We start from the raw sequence: 22,907 nt of genomic DNA, 5'->3' as shown, positions 1-22,907 counted from the left end.
TAATTATAATATTAATAAAAAAGAACCTCCTGCTGACTGTGCCATCAGCACACCACCCTCTATCTTGTAATGTAAGGTGACACCAATTATTGCAATTTTCATGAAGCAGTAAAGAAAAAAATTAACTTTGCATCTTTATTATTGAAATATGTCATTACTAAACTTACACCAAACAGCTTTCACTGGTGTGCATATGTTTGTCACCTAAATTTTACCTAATCAAAATGAATGACAGAGAAACTAAAACTGAAAGTGAGCACAAGTTAAGGGACCACATCTAAAGCCCAGCCCTGTCACATCAATTACACCACCACAGTACTTGAAATGACAACAAAATTACAGCCAGCAAGGCACTTGCCCACATATTCTCTTCTAGTCAGATACCTTTTACTTCTTGTGACTATGAAAGACTTTATACCTTGTCTGATGGCCTTAAATGTCCAAGCCACTGTCAAGTATAAAAGGCACAATATAAGAAAACCAAGGTCATCCATGCTTTAAGCCAAGAACATGGTATGGAATGATATGGTCCTAAATTCATGGTAAAGATATTACAATAAGTATATTCTTTTTGTGTGTACAGAAATACTTCAAATTCTCCTATGATACAATAACATCTGTTAGCTCTTACATATAAAGAGATTAACAAGAATCACATACTTGCTAAAGCTTTTCAACACTATAAAGTTTTATGTAAAGTCATGTGACTTTAAGACAGATTGCCACTTTAAGGGAATTTAACTCAATAGATTTATCACATGAAACAATCTTAAAGCAAGATCATATACTAAGTAACAGAGTATTTCTATATTTTGCCTTTAAAAGTGCTGAACGATTAAGATTTATCAATGTTTTAAAAGCTGTGTCAACTAGATTTGTTCTTATTTATACAATTATTACTTGAGGATATTAAGAGATTAAAAATAGTTAAGCCAACCAAATCTAATCAAGTCTGAAAATTCTGCTTGTAATAAGTATTACTGTATGCTGTATGCTAAAGAACAAGATTTAAAGAAAGAAAATCACCCTTTGTAAAAGATTGCTATGATGGGTCCAAAGACAATAACAAAAAATACAAACCTAGACTAAAACATATGACAAGTGAATCAGTCTAAGCTTCTGTCTACTCATTCGGCCTACAATATCAACTCTGAATTTTACTTTTATTTTGAACAGTTAACATTTTCCCAAAGATTCATTCCTCTTGCATCAAAATAAAGCCAAGTATCCCCAGAACATGAATTGATAGTTTGCGAAAACTTTTTTCTTTTTATACAATAACCTTAATCCACACTTAACTTTCATGTTTATATATAAATAAATATGGCCTACATGCTTATACTTAAAATTTTTTTCTAAACATATTCTCTTTTTTAAAAAAGCAATAAAAACAAGTACTATCAGACATATTTTAGTCAGATGTTATCATAAATAACTTCAAACAATTGTTAAAAATATAGAAGTAAAATTTCCTCACACTCATACTAAAAAAGAACATAAAATAAGATAAAGTTAAAATGTTGGCAAAGGAGGAAGAAGGTGGCCATTTTCCAAGATAGGTATATAACTTAAATACAAAATTAAGAATTGCCACCCTAACTATTAACGGTAAATATTTAGGAGCAAAGCATCATTTTGGTCCATTTCAAGATTTCAGTAAATTCATTTGTGAGATAGAGAAAAAGCTACTACAAAATTATGAAAATTTCATTATATATCACAACAAAATTCCTATATACTTTTTTATACTGAATGCTTTGAAACTAAAACAGCAGACAGCTATTTTACTTGTAGAAGTCTATATTATTTCTCTGAAATATTATAAGCAGGTGTGAAACTTCATAAAAAGGAAATGAAAATACTAGTTCAGTAGATATCAGATCTGTTAAAAACAAATTTTTTAAATTTTCTTAAGAAACTAAGAGAAAAATTCAAGAACTTAATAAAATGAGATGCTTTCATTGACAATTCCTGAGTAGCAATGATGGCCTATAGAAAATGACTACTTTACACTAAGATTAAAGGAATTTGCTGCCATCACTATAGCAACTGTCTTAAGGAAACTAACATGTTCAACAACCTGCAGACCAAAATTAGATTTAATATGCAATAAAATATAAACATGGCAATATAGTCTACATTTTAATTTTGGTATAATTTTATAATTGCTTTTTGCACTGTGAAAATAAGTGGATTTATCCTTTAGAGCAACCTATCAAAATAGACTCATTAATGTCCAGAGCGCTAATGAGCAATGGGTGAAGAAGGTGTTAATTATGCCACTATAAGATTAAAAAAAAAAAAGCCCTAGTGAGCACTCGATGGTGTGTGTAAGCTGAAAGCGTTTCTCCATGTTTGTGTATTTACAGCATGATGCAATAGAATGACAGCAAAATGGTCACTCCATGGTTAAGAACAGAAATCTTAGATATAACACACTGAACAAAGAACTCCCAAGAATTAATTAATGTATGGGTGGGTAGGGGAAATAATCCATTTTTTTGAGCTCTCTGAATTTTCTAAACAGTTCATTTTGAAGTATATAGACATTAAATTAGTTCAGTTTATATCTTATAAACTCAAACAGTAATTTAACCAAAAAACTTTACACAAAAACTATCTCCTTAATATATAATAACAAAAACCTCTGAGCTAAAGTATGAAGAATATTTTCAGGAATATGATGCTAGACTTTGAAAAATTCCTTTCCATGCTGAAGGCCTATACAATACATTGAATCTCTATTCACCCGCCTGACCATTTAATTTTTTCTGGTACAAGTGCCTTGAGACTTTTCAGAGGTCACTGCAACAGTAGACAGCTTATAACAAAACCATTAGCAGTTTGGCTAGCTTAGGGAAACCTCTTACTTTCCTTTTTTGTTTATTATCACTGCATGAATCTGCAGCATATGATAGTTTATAATTTCTCAGGCTTGTTAAATTCATGTTAAAGGTCTGTTTTCTTGTTGAATAAATTTTGTTCATATAATGCTGCCTATTTCATACACTCAGTCTTTAATAGCACCTTTGGTCTATGCGCAACTCACAGATCAAAACAGAGGACTAAAATAGGGGTTGATGATGCTATTTACATGTGTGATTCCTGCTGTCTTCTTGTTAGTAGCTTTAATATAATAGAAGACCTTGTCTGTTTTGTAATTAACACATCTTTACTGGAGAGATATTTGGAAGTGATTGCTGTGAATATACTGGTTAGTAAAATAAACACAATCACACACCACTTTCTGTTATCAGACAAATTTGTGAATTGTACACATTATACTCCAGATCAACAAACTGTGATATAACAGCCAAGTAGAAGACACATATTTATATAACCCTTTATTTTTCTGAAAATATGTATTCACTCTGACCTTGCAAATATAATTAGCTTGTGGGATGTGCAGATTTCAGTACCATGGTTGCTTTACTAATTGCAACTCTTGGAAATAGATACTAAATATTTGGAAGCTGCCAATACAAAATAAAAACCGCATGTTTTTTGTACATCTGTCTTAGATTATAAAAGCACAATAGTTTTAAAAACAATACTGAGTTCGTATTTATTCCAAGCATGCCCAAGGGTCAAGGATCTATCATTTCATTTTAATGACGAATCTGGTTTATTACTTAAAACTCAGTTTAAACCATCATTTTTTGGCTTCTTTCATGAGTAGAATACAGTTCATCCAATATGCTATTTATTTTAAAATTCGTGTTTTCATATCAACTGCTAGGTCACTGAAAGACTAGACTAAATTTGTAAAGCACCAATCTATAGTTCCCAATTTTTACATCCGAAGGAAGCTATTTTTAAGCAAAGCTCTTCAAATTAGTTTAATACAAAGCTGTTTTAAAAAAAATACACAAACACTTCTGGCAGTAGCTGTAATTTTTTTCTCTCTCTCTTTTCAGTAGTTGCCTTTGGTCCAGTTGCACTTATATTACAGTCAGTGACTATGGGTATCTACACAAAGTAGAAGTAATGTTTTAAGAATTTATGATGCATTCATTTTCTTGAGCTTAAAAATGAAACAATCAGAATCTTCCATAACCTCAAGTCAGCTCACTATATATATAATGTATGTATTATATATGTATACCTATATATTATATATAATAAAAATTATTCAGTTCATCATATATGGGGTAAACATAAGTGACGAACTGAAATAATTTTTAAAATCTTGAAAAAAATTTTAAGACCTCAAAATCAATGTCAAACACTAAAAAGAAAAAAAGTAAAAATTCAGTTACTAGTTAGATTACATATTTTAAAACATAAAACCATCACTATATAAAGTAAATCTCTAAATGATTATAAAAATGAAAGGTGTGGAAAGAAAGGCAACACTCAACCCATATCCAATACTCTTTATCACCTAGAAATGACCTGTTATCAACTGCTTAGGTTGTTTCTAGATTCTTTAAAAATTAAGAGTGCATGTGACCTGGGAAGTACTGCTGGGGTTTGTGACCATTTCGTTACTTCTGCTGCCATGCACTGCCAGACATCTATAAGAGAAAAACATCTTATGTCTCTTGTAAGCCCACAGCATAAAAAATTCAGAGAAATCTTACTTTTTATGCCATTTCCAATGAAAAGCACTAAGAACTAAAACTGACTCATGCCAAATGCATATCACTGAATTGCTGTGATTTCTTAGTCTCAAGTTTGCAACACGGAAATTATTTATAAAATGTCAATTTTAGCTCTGGAAAAGAAATTCCTATGTGTATGTACATTTTCTTTCTTCATCCTCGGAGAATTGCTTACTGTAGCTAAAGATCTGTAGTACAACTTCAGTATATTGGGAGAAAAGGGGGATGGGGTGTAACTTGCATAATTTACTTTTTTTGACAAGTGAAGACATGCATCAAAATTCAAAGAGTAAATCCACAAGTTTTGAACGTATATGCTTTAATGAAAACAAATCGATCTTTAGAAACTAGTATGGTAAAAGGTAATTAGACATTTTTAGATTCATGAAACACTGGGAAAAGAATTTACTTAAGTTATAATAAAAATAAAGTTTCACAGAAATTTTTTCAACATATGCATGTAGTCAGTATGGTGTAGAGGTTTAAATGCTTGAGGCACTCTGGAGTCAATCCTGCCTAAGTTAGAATTCTGGGTCTATCACTTACTAGCTAAGGGACCTCTAACAAGTTATTTAACCCTTCAATTTCTCCATTTGCTCATGAATGACGATGCCTCATAGACTTGGTAATAAAATAATATATATGTTTCTGCCACTATAGTTTTCAGTGTTACTAACTGTGGCACTGATGGAGTAGCCCAGCTCAGATCTTTCAACAGAACCTGCTGTGGAGCGCATGACTGACTCACAACCTCCAGCTTTTACACCTTTGGATCCACGGGGCATTCACACCAGGTCATACTTCTCCTGGGCAGCTCCCTGCCAACAACTGAACACAGCAGTGGTACTAGAACCTAGCCATTCCTGCCAAATAAGGGATTCCTCTAAAGGCTAATTTTGGCTCAAGGACTCCCCAGCAGCCTGGCTGAAATTTTCTGAGCACTAGCTGCAGTCTGTGGTTCTTCTACCCAATCTACCTTCACTTTCTCCTTTGCGTGGTCAACCCTTCACTGCTGTCTGAAGGCTCTCCCCTTTCTCCAACATGGGTGTCTCCCCCAATAAATATCTTGCATGTCTAATTTCATTTTGGCATCTGATCCACAGAAGACCCAAACTGATACAGTTAACAAAGCAGAGTACTGCTATCATGAAGAGTGTTAAAATTGGAAAAAAGTTACCCTAAAAATCAAGTTATAACTATAAATTTTACATCAAGAGACACCTGACATATAAAAAATAGGAAATTAGAGAGTGACGCTTTAAGATATATTTCCTTAGGGAAATTCCTAATTACAATAAGAAAGTGTATAGTTGTACTGAAGGTTATTATCTCTCTTTTAAAAATGACTGAATATGCCTAGAATCTTGATACTACTCCTGCATGATCGGTGTTTCTACACTCACAAGTGACAAATAAACAGTGAGCTTAAAATTGAACTCCTCAGGGGACTACTAATAAGCTACAAGAGACTATCACCTATGGGTCACTAGTCTGATATCAACTTAAGAGTGTCAATTCTATCTAGTGGCTACTCAGCCTACATAAAATGGAACCAGTGACTTCAGATCCCTTTCTAGTGGAAAAATTAAAACAACTTGTTTGCCTGTTGCCAATTTCATATAAAGCAAAGGAATAAAGGGCCCTAGAGAACAAAGATGGGCTCAACTTTGTTAGCATGGCAGTAGAGCATGTGGATGAGAATAAAGGACCTATATACATTGCTTGTGCTGTAACACCACATTCAAACAAAAATACAAAGTATATCCACTGGACTACTGTCTCTCAATAGGCAAAGGCATTTTAGTGGGAAAAATATGTAAAGGCCAATTACTTTGCTGTGTATCACTTTGTGTATTTTTATTTTGCTTATCAATTAAATACTATATAGAAATTATCTTGCTAATCCTCTCAACAAACAAGTGTAGGTATTAATATTATCAATTTATGGATGAGGAAACTGCAGTGTAGAGAATTTAAATCAATTAAATGAAATGACACAACCAGTAAATGTTATCACTATGATTTGTACCTATACAGCATGCCAAAGCCAGTACTCTTCATCATAAAGCTGTTTGTTATAATAGCTGTCCTGACACAAAACCAAGAAAGGACTACTACTAGGTTCAGTTATACTCAACAGCAAGGTTTGTGTCTCATTCGTCACTGAATATCCATTCTGTAACAGAGTAAGTGGCACACAAAATACAGTGCAAAATAAATATCTATTGAAATGAAAACCTCAAAAAAAAAAAGAGCACTTTTGGTTACTGTGCTATAGAAATTTTTACCACTTATGTTTATTTTTCCTTAAAGGAAAAGAAAAATATCCATTATCTATAAACAAAATCTAATCAGTAGCTTGTTAACAATATAGTCTTTACTTATCACTGCTCAGTTCTGAGTTCATGAAATACTTTTTTGTGACATGCTAAACTGAGAAACTCATAGAGCACTGACATGTATTTAATTTGGATTTAAAACTGCATATGGTAAAGCTATCTGGAAAGTGAAAAGTGGCTGTAAACATCTATTAATCAGCTTACTAGTAGCCTAAAAATCACAACTGAGGGATCAGTTATGACTCTGAAGAAAATTTACCACTTCATTTTTACCCTCTTTAGAAAATTACAATGACAAGAAGACATTAAACCTGACAAAACTAAGTCCCAGGTCCAGAAATATCCTCACAAATAACAATGGCTAATGTCACATCTAGAATGTGATCTTTAAAAATTAAAATATATGGGCTCTGAAAAGGCCTCTCAATCAAAGTCATAGTTTCCACGTTTCCACTTGCTGGTACAAAACTGGCATTAAGGACAGGGAGTAGATCGTATTCTTCTCTATAATTCCAATGTACTCTTGGCACAAAGTAGTGATCAACAAGTGTCTGTTGAACCAATGACCAGGGATAATTAGATGACTACAGAGAGAAAAGCATTCAAGAAGTGAGAGTCAATAAATAATATTCTTACAGGTAATGAATGATGTATTTTTACTGAAACAGTTGGATTCAAACTAATTTGAAGCACATTTACATCATTCAAAATGCACAGCAAGTAGTAAAGCATAACAAATTAGCTCAGAGATTATATTATTAATATAGAAGCTCCAGGTTAAAAGAACTCCATAGGAACTCTTACCTCTATATACGACTTATGCTCTTAGAATTTTAAAAGTAAAATTATTTCTACATTCCTAGCTGACAATTTCTTATATCAGCTAAATAAATGTGATAAACTATTACATGTTATTCTATCATAAATAGTATAGGCAAATTAGTACCTATAATATTTTCTTAGCTGTCCTCACAAGATCTGAGAGTGTTATAAAACTTCAAACTGATAATAAGAGTGAAAGACAGGAAGCAAACAAAAGATAATACAGTAACAAAACTTGTTCCAAGAATACCTTGGAAGGGTATGCTCATAGAGCTATGTCAGGAATGGAAATAGATTTTTTTATGTATTCGATTTCCTATTTTTCTCTTTCCACCTGGAAAACTAGACAAAGAAAAGAGGTGTGTACAATTTATGATTAGGACTACCCAGCCCTAGCTGATACTCGTGGGATACTGATCAAAAAATTATCTTATAAATATAGCAGCTATGCTAAATATCTTTTCCTACTTTTAGTAGACAAATGACTATTAAACTTGAACTCTAGCTCTAATTTTACAGGGTTCAAATTGATCAAGGATAATGTCCATGAGTAAACTGGCTAACTGACCTTGTCAATCACACGTTCCAGTCATTTAATAAACGACTCTATGCTGACATATAAAAGATTAATAAATGTCACAAAATTAACTGCAGTTTTTTGGATATGCTAAAAACTAAAAAAAATAGATTTGGTAATGGCTGAACACTGATGCAAATTCATTCCCCAATTTTATTTTATAAACATTTATTAAAAAACTATTGCAACGCACTGAATTCCAAGATATGAATTGGTATCTCTCCTCAAAGAAGTCTCAGTCTTGTGGGGAAGACAACACAGACAGATGAATAAAATACAAAATGGTTAAGTACAATACATTAATCACCTCATAGGCCCAAGTTTCAAAGTAATATATTCATTTCCTTTTCATCAGCATGCCCAAGGAAAATATCTTAGAAAATGGTAACTGCTAAATAAAAGTAGGCCAATCAGAAGAGTATTCCTAGATTAGTTAGCATGTACAAAATATAAGAAGGGAAGTCTTCATTTCTTTTGTAGTCATTACCACATTCCTAAATGTAGCAAATTAGAGATTAATTTATGGGCTTGTTCTTATCAAAACTTGCAGAAACATTCACATTCTATTTTTTTAATATTCTAGTTCTTGATCCTTTTAAGTATGAATTATGTTAATCTTCAGAATAAAGTATCATTTATTGCACACCTCCTAATATGACATGTGTACTCTAATCTCTACATATATTACCTCATGATAGTCATAATGCTATGAAATAGGTACTAAGATTCCTGTTATATAGATGAAAAATCTGAAGCTCAAGAAAATTAGGTAAGGCTTGTTCAAGGTCACACTGTAAAGAGGAGATAAAAATGGGATTTTAATGCAGGCCTGACCCCTAAGTCTGTGTTCTTTATTACTCTATGCCCTCTCTCTCTATATGAGAGAGAGAAAGTGTATATATATATATGTATATATATACATAGATATATAAAACAAGAAGCTCAAAACAAGACTACTATTTGAGTAAACTGAGTACTTAAAAACCTTCACCATCTTAAAACTTTCTAATATAAAATTTCTTGGAAAAGTAAAATATTTGCTACCCACCCCTGAAAGAAAAGACACGACCTTCTAGATATCTGAAAATAAAGGGTATGCTCTTACAGCATTCATTCACTAACTTTTTATTTTAATTTTTTTAAAAATTAGAGACAGAGTTTCATCATGTCGCACAGGCTCGTCTCAAACTCCTGGGCTCTAGCGATCCACTCACTTTGACCTCCCAAAGTGCTGGGATTACAGATGTGAAGCCATGGTACCTGGCCACATTCCCTAACTTTCTTCCTGTATTTGTATTTATTCTCCAAAGCCCCATCTTTTGTAAAATGCTAGTTGTTTAAACAAATTAAAACCAATCAAAGCACTCATTTTACATTCTAATATCTGTGGAAAAAAGAATGAACAAAGAGGTAAGTACCACTTGGAATGATATTGTTTCTACATTCTTCCCATGAGGTACAAGCTCTTCTTTTCTCAGTGATGTCCTGCCTACCCCTCAAAGCTCAGCCCAAGCTTTATCTACTTTGTGCAACCTACAACTGATTTCTCCCTTGTTCTAATTTTAATTTGCATTTACTGTGTTTGTTATACAAGTAATACTTTATTGTATACTGGCATATACAAAATTCTGAATAAGTATTTGTTGAATTATTTCTGTCTCTAGCAACCAACTTAATACTTACAGAAACAAGCAATTTCAGTATATTTTGTATCAGTATGCAATGTAGGTTATCAGTATATAATTGGCAGAATAAGATCTTGCTCACTACTAACACTAAATGTATATAATTTATCTTCTCAAAGAACACAAAGACCATTTTTTAAAATTCATTTTGCATCTTAGAATTATTAGCATACAGATCAGGTATACTTAAGAAATACCTGCAGATAAGCTGACCTGCAGTTAGATAAACATCACATTTTTTAAAGTCCATTGAGTGTTTTGATCAGATTAAATAAAAATGCTTCAAGAAAACCTAACCAGTGGAAGACACATTTGGACATAATTAGTCATTCCTTTTTTTGTTTTCAAAACAGAGAACAGACACAATGATTGTTAGGAGTTAGTTAGCTGGTAATAACTGAGCATTTTACTAACAGGAACCCATCAAGGAAAATGAGTTCTCTAAAGCAGTAATGCTTTTTAATAAATATATTACAATATCCTAATTAAGTTGTATGCTAGTTTTATGATTTTGCCCAAAGTGACCATTCTTTCTGCCTCAAGAAAGAAGTATAGTCACATTACAAGTTGAATTAACTTCTAAATTTGCTGCTGGATCTGGTTATGGGCTGAGTATACAAGATAATAAAACATTCAGCAAGAGGTCCCCACTGTGCCACTTGAGAACTAAAGTTTAAAATATGTAAATATGTATATTTTACAAATGAACTAAATGCTGCAAGCGGACCTTATAAACTATTTCACTGATTAGAGCAGAACTCACTGGTAACTTCTGTGAGCTTACTCTCCATTTAAATTATGAATGCAATTACCATTGATTTTCACCTGTATCATTTTAAAACATTTATAGTACTGTACAATATGCAGAGGGTTACAGATTCTTTATCATATAGTGTATTTCATTATTTATGTTGATTTCAATGTTTACTCCTAGGGATGTCACAAAAGTCAACAGGAATAAGTCTGTCTAAATTGTTTTTTAAAATTAATTGAACAACACATTTTAAAAAATCAATTAATATATAATACATAATACCTACAGAAAACTATGGAGAACTTAGAGGAAATGTACAGCTCTTTCCCCTGACTTATGCTGAAGAGAGTGACACCTATCCACAGTAACTTAAGGAATGGCCTCACAATGACCTCTGGTATTCATTTTGCATTCTGCAGTTACTCTGATTACATCATTCATAGTGGTTTAATACTAAGGAATTAAAGAGCCATTAAAAAAGCCTGAGCCCTGAAATTTTACAGAACTGGATTCATATCTTTGTTCTGCTGCTAACTCATGGTCTGACTTTGGCAAAGCAGTCTCCTTGGCCCTAATTTTTTTTTTTTAACCACTAATAACATGTAATGGTAACAGGGCCTATCTTTAGGATTATAACAAAGAATAAATGAGATAAGTTGAAATGGTTATTCACAATACCTGGCTCACAGCAATTATTCAATAAAAATATAATCAAGTCATCATAAAAGAAAATCAAACTATTGTGAATGAATTGAGATTACCAAGAAAGAATCCAGGCTTATCTAATTTCTCAAAGACAGAAATATTGGAATTTATAAAAATGGAAATATACAAAATGTTCAAGAAAGCGGTTTTATAAAAAGCGAACAGAGACCCAACTTAAATCATTTATATATAAAATGTCATTTTAATTCTTGATCTAATCATTGCCTTACTAAATATTTTGACAGCTTTGATAAATCACACGCAGGAAAAGGGAGAGGGAGACTCTTATGCTAGTCTTCATTTTTATAAGTTTATATTCCTAAGTATCATGATTTAACTAAAACACTAACTAAGGATTTACTAGCATTTAATCTGATTCATAGTGATGAGAGGACTTGACACTGAAAGAACCATAAATTACAATCAAACTCTCACTCCTTAAAGACAAAGTTGCATTACTGACAAAGAACTGGATCCTTATTTCAAGAGATATAATAGTATGAATCTAGACATTAGGTCCAACAAGTGATACAAATCATCAATGATAGATATTTACACTAAATTTTTTCAAAAAGATTTCTTCCTAACATACAAAAGTAGACAGTGATACATATGATTTCATAAATTTTAGATATATTATTTTTTAAAAACTAAATTTAACATTAAGACGTGACACATGCATATTTTTAAATGAAATTCATCATTTTAATATAAATTACAATTAATTAGAAATAATGAAAATTCCAATATTTTACAATACTTAAACTAGGTTTGGAAACTAAAATTGCCATTTTAAACATTACAAAAGGATAACCAAAAATAAAATACATACTCATTTATTTACATTTACATTTATTTACTCTATTTTGAGAATGCATTCTTTCATTGTGTTTATGTTTATACTTTCCTTTTTCAAAGTAGCCACCATCACATGAGTCAAGATATCATAAAACCTAAGTTGAACTAATACTACAAAATAGAATTCTAATTATATTTAAAATTAAGCTTTAATTATTACTTGTAAATATTGTGGTAGGGGACTTTATTAGATAATTGTTATATTTGTAAAACAGTAATCATTACTTAAATGAATTACTTACGAGTTACTAAAAAGGTACCTTAAAATAGAGAATTAAACTTAAGAGGCATCAAATATAATTCATAAAGCTAATAACAATCAAGGATTTTTCAACCTCTTTTATCTATATGTTGAGTAACAACACATATAGTTAAAAAAAAGTAAATAAATTGAAATATAGGCATATAGCAAGAATCAGAAGCTATCCATTCTGAATGGTCTAGTATATCAGTTTCTATTATTGTTTTGTGGATAGTTTTTGCCTCTGAAAAGCTAAATCACACCTAATAGGATCATGATTTAGAGAAGACCTCAATTTTTATACATGATAATGATATGATGTCAGAAAACATTCAACTTCAAATTTATGACAGATAAAGACTCTGTATTTTAACAGCCATGTTTAGTTTGTCTGCTGGTGAGCAGATATAAATGTAATCTGCACTACTATCAAACTCCAGGTCTGATAGATAACAAGCTAATATTTATTTCTAAGTGCTCTAAAAATTATTTGTAAAACCTGCATAAAAAGGATTGCATAAATATATTTTGATTTTATTTTAACAATTATTCTACACTACAATGGAAGTACATGCTCAAACAAGACACCTCAGCAGTATTTTAAAGCAGTAACCACCTAGCCAATTTCTGTATGTCTGTAGTTTTTCTAATCCACTCTCCCTGTGGTTGAGCAAAATCGAATTGCCTCTCACATTTGCAGACAGCTCTGTGAAGGTGATAATAGAGCTGCTCCCTGCTGTCATGAGGCAGGAAATAGGAAAATGGCATATGGGGCTAGAAAGAAAGAAATAAAAAAAAAAAGAAAGAATGAATGAACAAAAAAAGAGAAAGAGAACTAAACAAGAACAAAAGGGGTTTCAACAAAGAACTATAACCCAATATGCTTTGCAAGTTAATCTGTTTTCAGAATTATTTAGCATATTTAATCATTCATTTGCGTCCTCACTCCAAAAACGTGAATGGTTGATACCAAGTCTTTGGGCAAGTTTTCATTGTCTAAAATATTTGGAAAACACACCTCCAGAATATGTCCTGCATAATGTCTGCAAAACAATGCCCTTTAAATAGATTTTTAAAATGTTGTGCCAATTCCAAATTCATCATTTGAAAATAAAGGTAAAGCAATGTTTATTTAAATATTAATAAAATGTTTATAGCAGGCTTTGAGTATGGTTTAACTTTCCTAATTTTATGAAATTCAAAAAATTTAAAGATAAATATTCATGAAAATTACACAATAAGTGATTAAAGAAGAAATCTCTAAATAAATTGCTAATAATACCAAGACACAGTTATCAACTTGTACAGTTTTTTTGTTTGTTTTTTAAGTAAACAGACAGCAGCTTTCTGTGTAATTAAGAATCCTGCTTTGAACAAAATTGATTTTTATTTAATGTATCTGTAAACAGAATGTGGCAGTAGATGGCAATAAAGATAGAATCTACTCTACCTTTCCTTTTACACTCTGAATGGGATCCACAACCACTGCCACAGCTCTCTCCGACAAGGCTTCAAAGCTCTGCTGAGTGTTGATATCCACACCAGAAAGCCAACAACCAAAGCCAGGGTGACTGTGATACCAACCAACAACCATCTCCGGCCTGAAACAAAGAGGGCATTCAGATGCTCAGAACAGAACAAGTAATACATTTATGATATGAAAAGAAACAACACACTAACGGGGTATAAATTAAGAAGAGATGAAAAACACACAGGTGTGAAAAAGCACCATTAGAAACCCTGAAATTGTACACCATATTATCCAGAAAACATGGAAATGAATATGTGTGACAAAGGAGTGCTATCATTAAGAGATGCACATTAGCAGTGGTAGATAAGGCTTTCAGTTTTTCACCTTGTTACCACAGTTTCTCAGAGCCAGTTTTTACCCTTTCAGCATTCAAGTAAATATCTACTCTTTAACTCCTTAGCTCTGGGAGTTGGATTTTCCAGGCACAGAGTACATTTTTAACAATGGACACCAGGATCCACTGTTGTGAAAGGATTAAATATCAATTAAACCAGCAGTAGAACTAGGAACTCAGTCAAAAACCAATTTGCACTGTTCTGCTCAGCTGCTGAGCCTTTTGCTAACATTAATTTTGAAGTTGTTTCCACAGCAGAAGAATTTGAGCAAGAGAATGACAACTATTGAGAGATTTGGTCTGAGGAAAAAACTTTAGAATATTTGGATTATACTTTCTCTGTCTTTAAAACTATGCCTACAAACATAATTAAATATTCATAATCTCATTCAGTTGCAACTCTCAAATACATGGAACATACAAGCTCTTTCAATTATAAGTGACTAGACAGTAACTCCATATGCTAAACAGAGGGAAGCTACAGCCCAAGCTTACTATGTGACAGTCAAGAATTTTAACATGAGGCAGTTCTCTGATGGGCAAACTTCTCTGGTTCTAAAGGGAAGATATACTAGACAGGCGGTGCATGGCACTGATATTTACAGATACTTTTATGTCAATTACATAACCACTTTTTCTAGAAATGACATTGATAAACATCTATAACTTTGAGGTACGTTTCTATAAATATTTCCCATTATTTCTTTAACTGATCATTTTAAATGCTTACCTTCCTGTCTGCTTCAACATATCCAACATTTTAGCTTGGAACACTGGATCAACTGCCTCCACACTGACACCCTGATTTAGAAAGAAAGAAAAATTATTAATTTTTGTAAATTTGGAAAAAAAAGCTTCCCTATGTATATTATTTGGGGTTGCCAAAATCATTTTATAGGTTTTGATACCTACATTTGATACCTACTCAAGTCATTCAATTATAAACCTCATACCAATCAAGCTTCTAAAATTGCCAACTACCAAACTGCTGTTGGCGATCGAGTTAAGCCCACTTTCAGGATTCTTTAAGAGTATATGGCCATTGCTGTGTATATGTTTACCAGAAATACGAAATAATTGAACCAACCATAACTATTGGTTAGACCTATTTAGGCAAGCATACTTCCTAATGCCATCCTATCATAACTGATGACTAAAATGAGCCTCATCCAAAGTTCTACAAATATTCAGCTATCATAATGAAACAGCCTCAAGTCTCTTACATATAGCATTATTTTGCTAGTTCAACCAAAATAAGATATTTGAACAGGAAGAATTAAAAGGTTCAGATCATCTCTCTGGCGATAGAGTACTGTCTTTATAGCTCCCAAGGCTTTCTTCTAACCTCAGGAATCTAAATCTAATGTACTTAAAGAAACTAGTTAACATAAGCACTTCCTTCCCACCAAAACAAACAGTACGCATATTGAATTCCAACAGAGAGTACATCCTCAAGAACAGGGGTATGCAATCTGCTGCTTATAGGCTAAGAATGTTTTCGGTTTTTTTCTTTCTTTTCATATATATACTTTAAAAGGACTGTCTTAAAAAAGAAGAAGAATATGCAACAGAGACATATGTCTTTATAGAAAAAGTTTACTGACTCTGGGGTCAGAAGAAAAACTTTCTAATTCTATGACACTGGAAAATAGAATTAGAGTGAATATAGGGATCAAAATCTTTTATTTTATATTGTCAAACAAGCATTTACATGGAAGTAATGCTATTAAAGCCTAAGAACAATGTATTATAATGGGTATCTACATAAGTACTCATAACATATATAAGTTAGTTTTATGTGTTTCATGTAGCCTAATATAAAAAGACAGATACAAGTAATAAATAGTCTAAGATTTAAATCTAAACCTTTGGTTAACATGTAGAGTGTTTCTCTATTTCCAAATGTATAAAATAAATATAATGGATATCGAGATGGATAAAATCAGTAGATCCAAATTAGTTTACCTCAACAAATTCATCTATTTAGAGAAAACTTTACATTATTTTAAATATATTGCATTCTGTAGCAAATATTCTATTTTAAATGCTTATTTTTAATATACATACTATATATATTACAGTACTTAAAATTGTAATTTGTTCTCTAGCATCTACCTTATCAAAGTAAACTTACAGAACTTTGAATAGAACTAACAGCTTTATAACAACAATTTCTTTAATCCTTCTTTTACAAGGCTCAGTAAGAGAAATATTGCCTAGCAAAGAAGAAATATCGCTTGGAAAAATACATGCATATTTTTCTAAGCAAACAGGTGAGAAGGATATATGTGTTTTTTTTTGGAAGGTAGATGGAATGGTTATTGTTTTTTGGCTATTTTCTTTCAGTCAAAATGCACATCTATCAACACAAGTCTAATGCATCAAACAAAAAGGCAAAACAAAACAAACATCTCTAGAAAGAATAATGTATTCTATACAGGTAATTTGTATGGAGTACGGTGCATATAAACAAAATACCATGCCTGGGAAAAAAATATTCAGGTTTGCTATTGTTTTGTTTTGCTTTAACTTAACATTTTAAATAAGAAAAGCTTAAAAAGTCATTCATCACCATATATAGAACATTTTTTAAATGACATATTTCAAAACAATGGGAACAAGACATAAGAACTAGTATATGTGAGTTGAAAATCTAAATTAAGAGAATCTCAAATCTTTTGAACACTTGGTTCAAAATCAAACTAACACTCTGCTATTATAAGGTAAGTAACTTTTAAATCCAGTATTTTACACCAGTTTAAGCCGAAGGACTGAGAAAAGAAATTTAGCATTAGCATCATTCAGTTTGTAGACCTATAAGAAGTTATGCTGCGTTTTAAAGATTAATGATTTAATTCAATACAATCTAAAAATTTCTATCAAACTTATGATTAATTTTTCCTACTGGAAAGAGAAAATGTAATATGATGAGAGTTAGTTTGCATAGGAAAAGAAAAATGAAAAGAAACACATTTACTTGCAGCAGGCAACCATAAAAGTACTCACTGTTCCTGACTGTGGCATAGCAAACACATCAATCACTCTGACGGTATAATCATCAACAAATTCTCCAAGCATCAAACCCATAACTTCCATTGGAACTCCAGCACGGCCATGTTTTAACATCTGTAGAAAGGAAGAGATGTGGACACAAAGCAAATTTCGTTGAGGTCTCTGGTTCCTCTTTATAAAACAAAAACCAAATTTTGTTCCAGTGAAAATAAAAAACTCCTTTTATAAATGTACCTAAAACAATAGCTTATTTATGTCTGAGAGGATTAAGGTGACAAATATTCCAAAGTAAAAGATACAGTGAAAGCAACAGAGTTCTCTAAAGCAAGTAACTACATTCATTACTTACTTTTAACAGTGCCAGGGAAGAGATATAGACTTGTTCTGCTGTGTCCACTGCAGGAGCATCTGTAGGTGGCCCCTAGAAACAAATACATCAATTATTATTAAAACAAACACAGAGTTTATGAGTTTAAAATTCAAGTTACATGTGGTATAAACTTGATATTTTTAAAATAGTTTTGAAAAACATGTCAAGTATCCTTTTATTTGGCTATGACATAATCAAAACACATTTGCAAATATCAAACCTGTAGAAAACAGGTAAAACTTAATACTAAGCCAAGGGTCTAATGGACATAAAGTTTAAGTCTTTCGGCAATGCCAATCTACCTTGGCTACAACATGGCTATAATGTACCAATTAGCCACATTTGTTACCACAGTGTGTATATGTGAAATGCTGTTGGACTAGCACAATTAACTAAAGCATCAACACAAACAGCAAATTCTCTGAGCTTCTTGATTTTCAGCTAAAGACAGCATGTATTAATAGATTAAGGCTATGGGATTCCTCTGCAAATTCATCACAACAGTGGAGGAGAAGGGGAAAGAAGACTTCTAATCCCTGGGTGAAAGAGCTGTGAACAACATCCTCTGCATGTCACCTAATGAAGCTGTTCCCCTCCCCCTATACAATAACAAATTTAACACAATTGCCCCAGGTGTGAACAAACCAGTTGAGACAGGTATAGCTGACGTGAAAATACTTCCAAAATCCTAACCACTACCTTTAAAACAAGTATTACTAAGGAAGACACTATGTTTCTCCTTTAAGGATTCTATCTTCTTCCTGAAAGGAAGCAAACTTCTCTTGACTATAACATTCACCTGCACAAGGTAACTGACATATAGTTCTTACCCTCAAGATGCCTACAATCTTATAAATGTGATTCTGCCCCACAATTAGTGCACCTAAAAAGCTTCTTGTTTTTTAATATTGGACAATCTGGGAAATTATAATGAGATATGACTTATAATTGCCAGGTCGTGTTTTGCTTAAAGTTCCCTTTCCCTGACAATAACTCTATTACAAATTAGGTAAACAACATGTTACCTTATCCAAATTATAAGCCATGTTCTCTCTCCCATTTATACTTTTACATACTGAAAGTAAACAATCGCTTTACATTCCATACATATAGGTCTATGTATACTTTGTGCTTTTGTGTGTGTGTGTGTGTGTGTGTGTGTGTGTGTGTGTGTGTGTGTGTTAAATTCTATTACTTTGTATTGTTTTAAAAGTTCATATATTTACCGGAAGCATTAAGTATAAAAGGTTCTAGAATAAGTTTTCTCTAAATAAAATAATTGTTTTTATTTACTTTTGTTCAAAGTGGTGGGAAAAATCAAGTCCCTCAAATTTAATTTTCACCATAAATGCCAGGCAATAAAGTTGGAAACTGACCAAATTCTTCATCTATTATCACCTAATGCAGTTTTATTGCTTATTTTTCAAATAGCTAAGATCTCTTTCAGAATGAAAACTCTGCTAAAGTAAAGTAATAACAGGCCAAAGCATCTTGCTGAAGTCATCATATAAACCTAATTTTAGTGGTATGATAATTTTACTCATTTCACTTAGAAAGTTAAGAAAGATTAAGGAAAAGGTGAGGACCACAATAAATTAGTTGTGATGAGAGGTTTGGGGGAAGTAGTAGTAACCTTAAAAGGTTAGGATAATAATAAGGTTTCAGTTAAACAGAAGGAATTGATTCTGGTGATCTACTGCATAGCCTGGTGACTACAGTTAATAATAATGTATATTTCAAAATAGTTAAAAGACGACTTTAAATGTTCTCAGCACAAAGAAATGATAAATATTGAGGTGATGGATATGTTAGCCTTATGTGATCACTCCATAACATATATATTTATCAAAATATCACCCCCCCACCAATATATATAATTATTTGCCAATTTAAAAGTAGAAAAATAGGTTAACGAACACTGTATTCATAAAATTATTCCTGAATCCAGAGCAACCTTAAACATTGCATATGGAGAAAGAAGTTAAACTGGTATCTTGACACAGCCTTTCTCAACTTGCCCGAAAATATTTTTTTTAAGAAAAAAAGGGAAATAAAACATCAAACCATCACCAAAATGCATTACTGAAAGAATCCAGAAACTATTTCTGCCACCAAAGAAGGAAGAAACACTATTTTCTTCAATATTATATATATAACCAGTACTTAGAAAAGTGCCTGGGCCATAGTAAGAACTTAATAAGTACTGATTGAAAGAATGAATGAATAAATTAAGGTACTACTGCAAGCCAATGGAACAGAAAAGAAAAATACCAACTAGAGTTACCTCGAGAGAGAGGAAGCAAGCCACATGTCAGTGGCCTTTCTTCTGATTCAGAAACATACTAACTCACAATGGATTTTCTTCTGATTCAGAAACATACTAACAAGAAAGCCATGTACTAAGAAAAGACTATGCAGCTGTTTATTGTATGAGTGCTGTTTTATTTTGTTTTTTTTTAGACAGAGTCTCGCTCTGTCACCCAGGCTGGAGTACAATGGCGCGATCTTGGCTCACTGCAACCACTGCCTCCTGGGTTCCAGCGTCTCTTCCTGTCTCAGCCTCCTGAGGCACTGGGATTACAAGGGGCATGTCACCACGCCCGGCTGATTTTTTGTATTTTAGTAGGGATGGGGTTTCCCTGTGTTGCCCAGGCTGGTCTCGAACTCCTGAGCTCAAGCAATCCACCCGCCTTAGTCTCCCAAAGTGCTAGCATTACAGGCGTGAGCCACTGCATGCAGCCATGAGTGCTGTTTTTAAAACAGCAGCCAGTGATACTGCTGCCCCTTTCACTACTGTGGGCAAGAACTAGAGAAGGTTGGTACCAGTGAAATGCTGCCAGAGAGAGAGAGAAATTGCATATAATACACCGTCAATGGGACAGATACTAAAGACCTCGGCCAGCAGTGACTGTCTAAGGCTGTTGTTTTCCTACATGCTCACCTGTTCAGAATAGCAAAAACCAGGCAACAGAAGAAAACCCCATTAAAGACTCGAAACTGAGCTCAGAGAGGTATGTAAGAACATGAACAGCTGATATGTGGGGAGGGGGGCCAAGGCAGGGCTGGGTAGAGGAGGGTGTGGCCCCTGGCTAAGGCACCACCACCAGGCCTGCGCTCATGGACCTAGGTGAAGGTATTTTTGTTTTCCTCCCCAAATGTTGCATTTCCAAGACCACCCTGGCCTGCCACTCCCCCATGCTGTGTCTATTAAAACTCCCAGACCCTAGCAGGCAAAGACACAAGTGGCTGGACATTGAGAGGAACAGAACACATCAGCAGAAGATGATACTGGCAGCTGAACATAAGAGAGGAGCACATCAGCAGAGGGACACACAAACGGCTGGACGTGGAGAGAAACCACTGGGGTATGAGCAAACCAGCATGCAAGCAGGCTATCAACCAGCAGAATGAAGCAGAGTTTGGCCAGGGCAGTTGGAGGACAGCGTCCTGACTCCAGTGGAAAACCATCTCCTTTCTGGCTCCCCCATCTGCTAAGAGCTACTTCCACTCAATAAAACCTTGCACTCATCTCCAAGCCCATGTGTGATCTGATTCTTCCAGTACACCAAGGCAAGAACCCCCAGATACAGAAAGGCCTCTGTCCTTGCAGTAAGGCAGGGGGTCTAATTGAGCTGTCTAACACAAGCCACCTATGGATGGCTAAACTAAAAGAGCACCCTATAACACACACCCACTGGGGCTTCAGCTGTAAACACTCAATCCTAGACACTGCTGTGGGGTCAGAGCCCCATAGCCTGCCTGTGTGTATGCTCCCCTAGAGGTGTGAGCAGTGGGGCACTGAAGAAGCAGGCCACGTCCCAATCGAATGCCCTGTGAAGGGGACAAGGGAACTTTTCCCATTTCACAGCTACAGATCAAAGATGACCCAATTAGCTCCCAAGATGAGAAAAATGTGGGGCTGTGGACCATCTACATACATTATCTTTTGGCAAACACTCCTGGGGGGCAGTATTCTGGTGATTCAAAAAGAAAGTCACCTAAATATAGGAATCATGAACAAAATTTTAGAAAACTATTTGACATCAGTAAAACAGAAGTTCCTTATCTTTGAAACAGAAAGCTGGAAGACAGACCAAGATAAAAAGATGAAAAATAATTTAGAATTAAAATCACACTAGGAGAAACAAGGGTAAAAGTATTATAACAAATTTAATTCAGTGATATACAATATAAATTTCTAGATGTCCCAAAATGTACAGTAAAAAGTTAGAGATGAAAACTTTTAGAAATATAATAAAATTAGAGCAGCAGTCCCCAACCTCTTTGGTGCCAGGGACTGGTTTCATGGAAGACCATTTTTCGAGTTTTGGGGCAGGGAGGATGGTTTTGAGATGAAACTGTTTCACCTCAGATCATCAGGCATTATAGATGGAGCATGCAACCTAGATCCCTCACATAGGTGTTCAAAATATTGTTTGTGCTCCTATGAGAATATAATGCCGCCACTGATCTGACAGGAGGTGGAGCTCAGGCAGTAATGCTTGCTTGCCTGCTGCTCACCTCTTGCTGTGTGGCCTGGTTTCTATGGTCACAGACTCATATGGGGACACCTGAATTACAGGACAGACAAGAGCTCAAAGCTAAAAAATAGAGTTGTTTCTAAGGATAAAATAAACAGAAACAATAAACAAAGGCAAAGCTGAAGAAACTTTTCTTGAATTTAAAAAAAAGTTCACCTTTGGGACCATCATATGTGAGGCAATAATCAATGAATAAAAAACTGTATCTTGAGAAATCTTAGCTAAATCTCAATTACATAAAGTAAAATGTCTAAAACCATACGAGTAGAGAAACCAAACAGCCTGCTGGGAAAAAAATGCAACACAGGTTGACTTTGGATTTATTTGCAACATTAGATGGCAGAAAACAATGAAGCAAATCTTCAAAGTTTTAGGTAAAAAACTGAAAGTAAAGAATTTTATACTCAATTTTTAAAAAACATCCAAAGGCCCACAAATACATTACTAAATGTGTAAGGGCTCAGAAAATAGGATTCCATATATTTTCCCTGAAAGAGCTTCTTGAATAAAAGATCCACTTGAGCATCCCACTCC

At 33.5% G+C, this 22,907-nt stretch overlaps 1 protein-coding gene across 4 annotated transcripts in view; it reads right to left on the bottom strand.

The window, feature by feature from the left end:
* PSMD14 (proteasome 26S subunit, non-ATPase 14) overlaps positions 1-22,907 on the bottom strand; it is a 105,181-nt gene that overhangs the window by 26,420 nt on the left and 55,854 nt on the right. For all 4 annotated transcript variants that reach the window (XM_515855.6, XM_009443578.5, XM_054679078.2 and 1 more), the window contains 4 exons: positions 17,812-17,883; positions 17,457-17,576; positions 15,181-15,251; positions 14,036-14,186 (listed from right to left, as the gene is read on the bottom strand). In XM_515855.6, coding sequence (XP_515855.2) covers positions 14,036-14,186; positions 15,181-15,251; positions 17,457-17,576; positions 17,812-17,883 — 414 coding nt within the window. The remainder of the gene's footprint in view (positions 1-14,035; positions 14,187-15,180; positions 15,252-17,456; positions 17,577-17,811; positions 17,884-22,907) is intronic.

The sequence above is a fragment of the Pan troglodytes genome, chromosome 13 (assembly GCF_028858775.2).
Source record: "Pan troglodytes isolate AG18354 chromosome 13, NHGRI_mPanTro3-v2.0_pri, whole genome shotgun sequence".
Taxonomy (NCBI): Eukaryota; Metazoa; Chordata; class Mammalia; order Primates; family Hominidae; genus Pan; species Pan troglodytes.
This window is presented reverse-complemented; position numbering and strand designations above follow the sequence as displayed.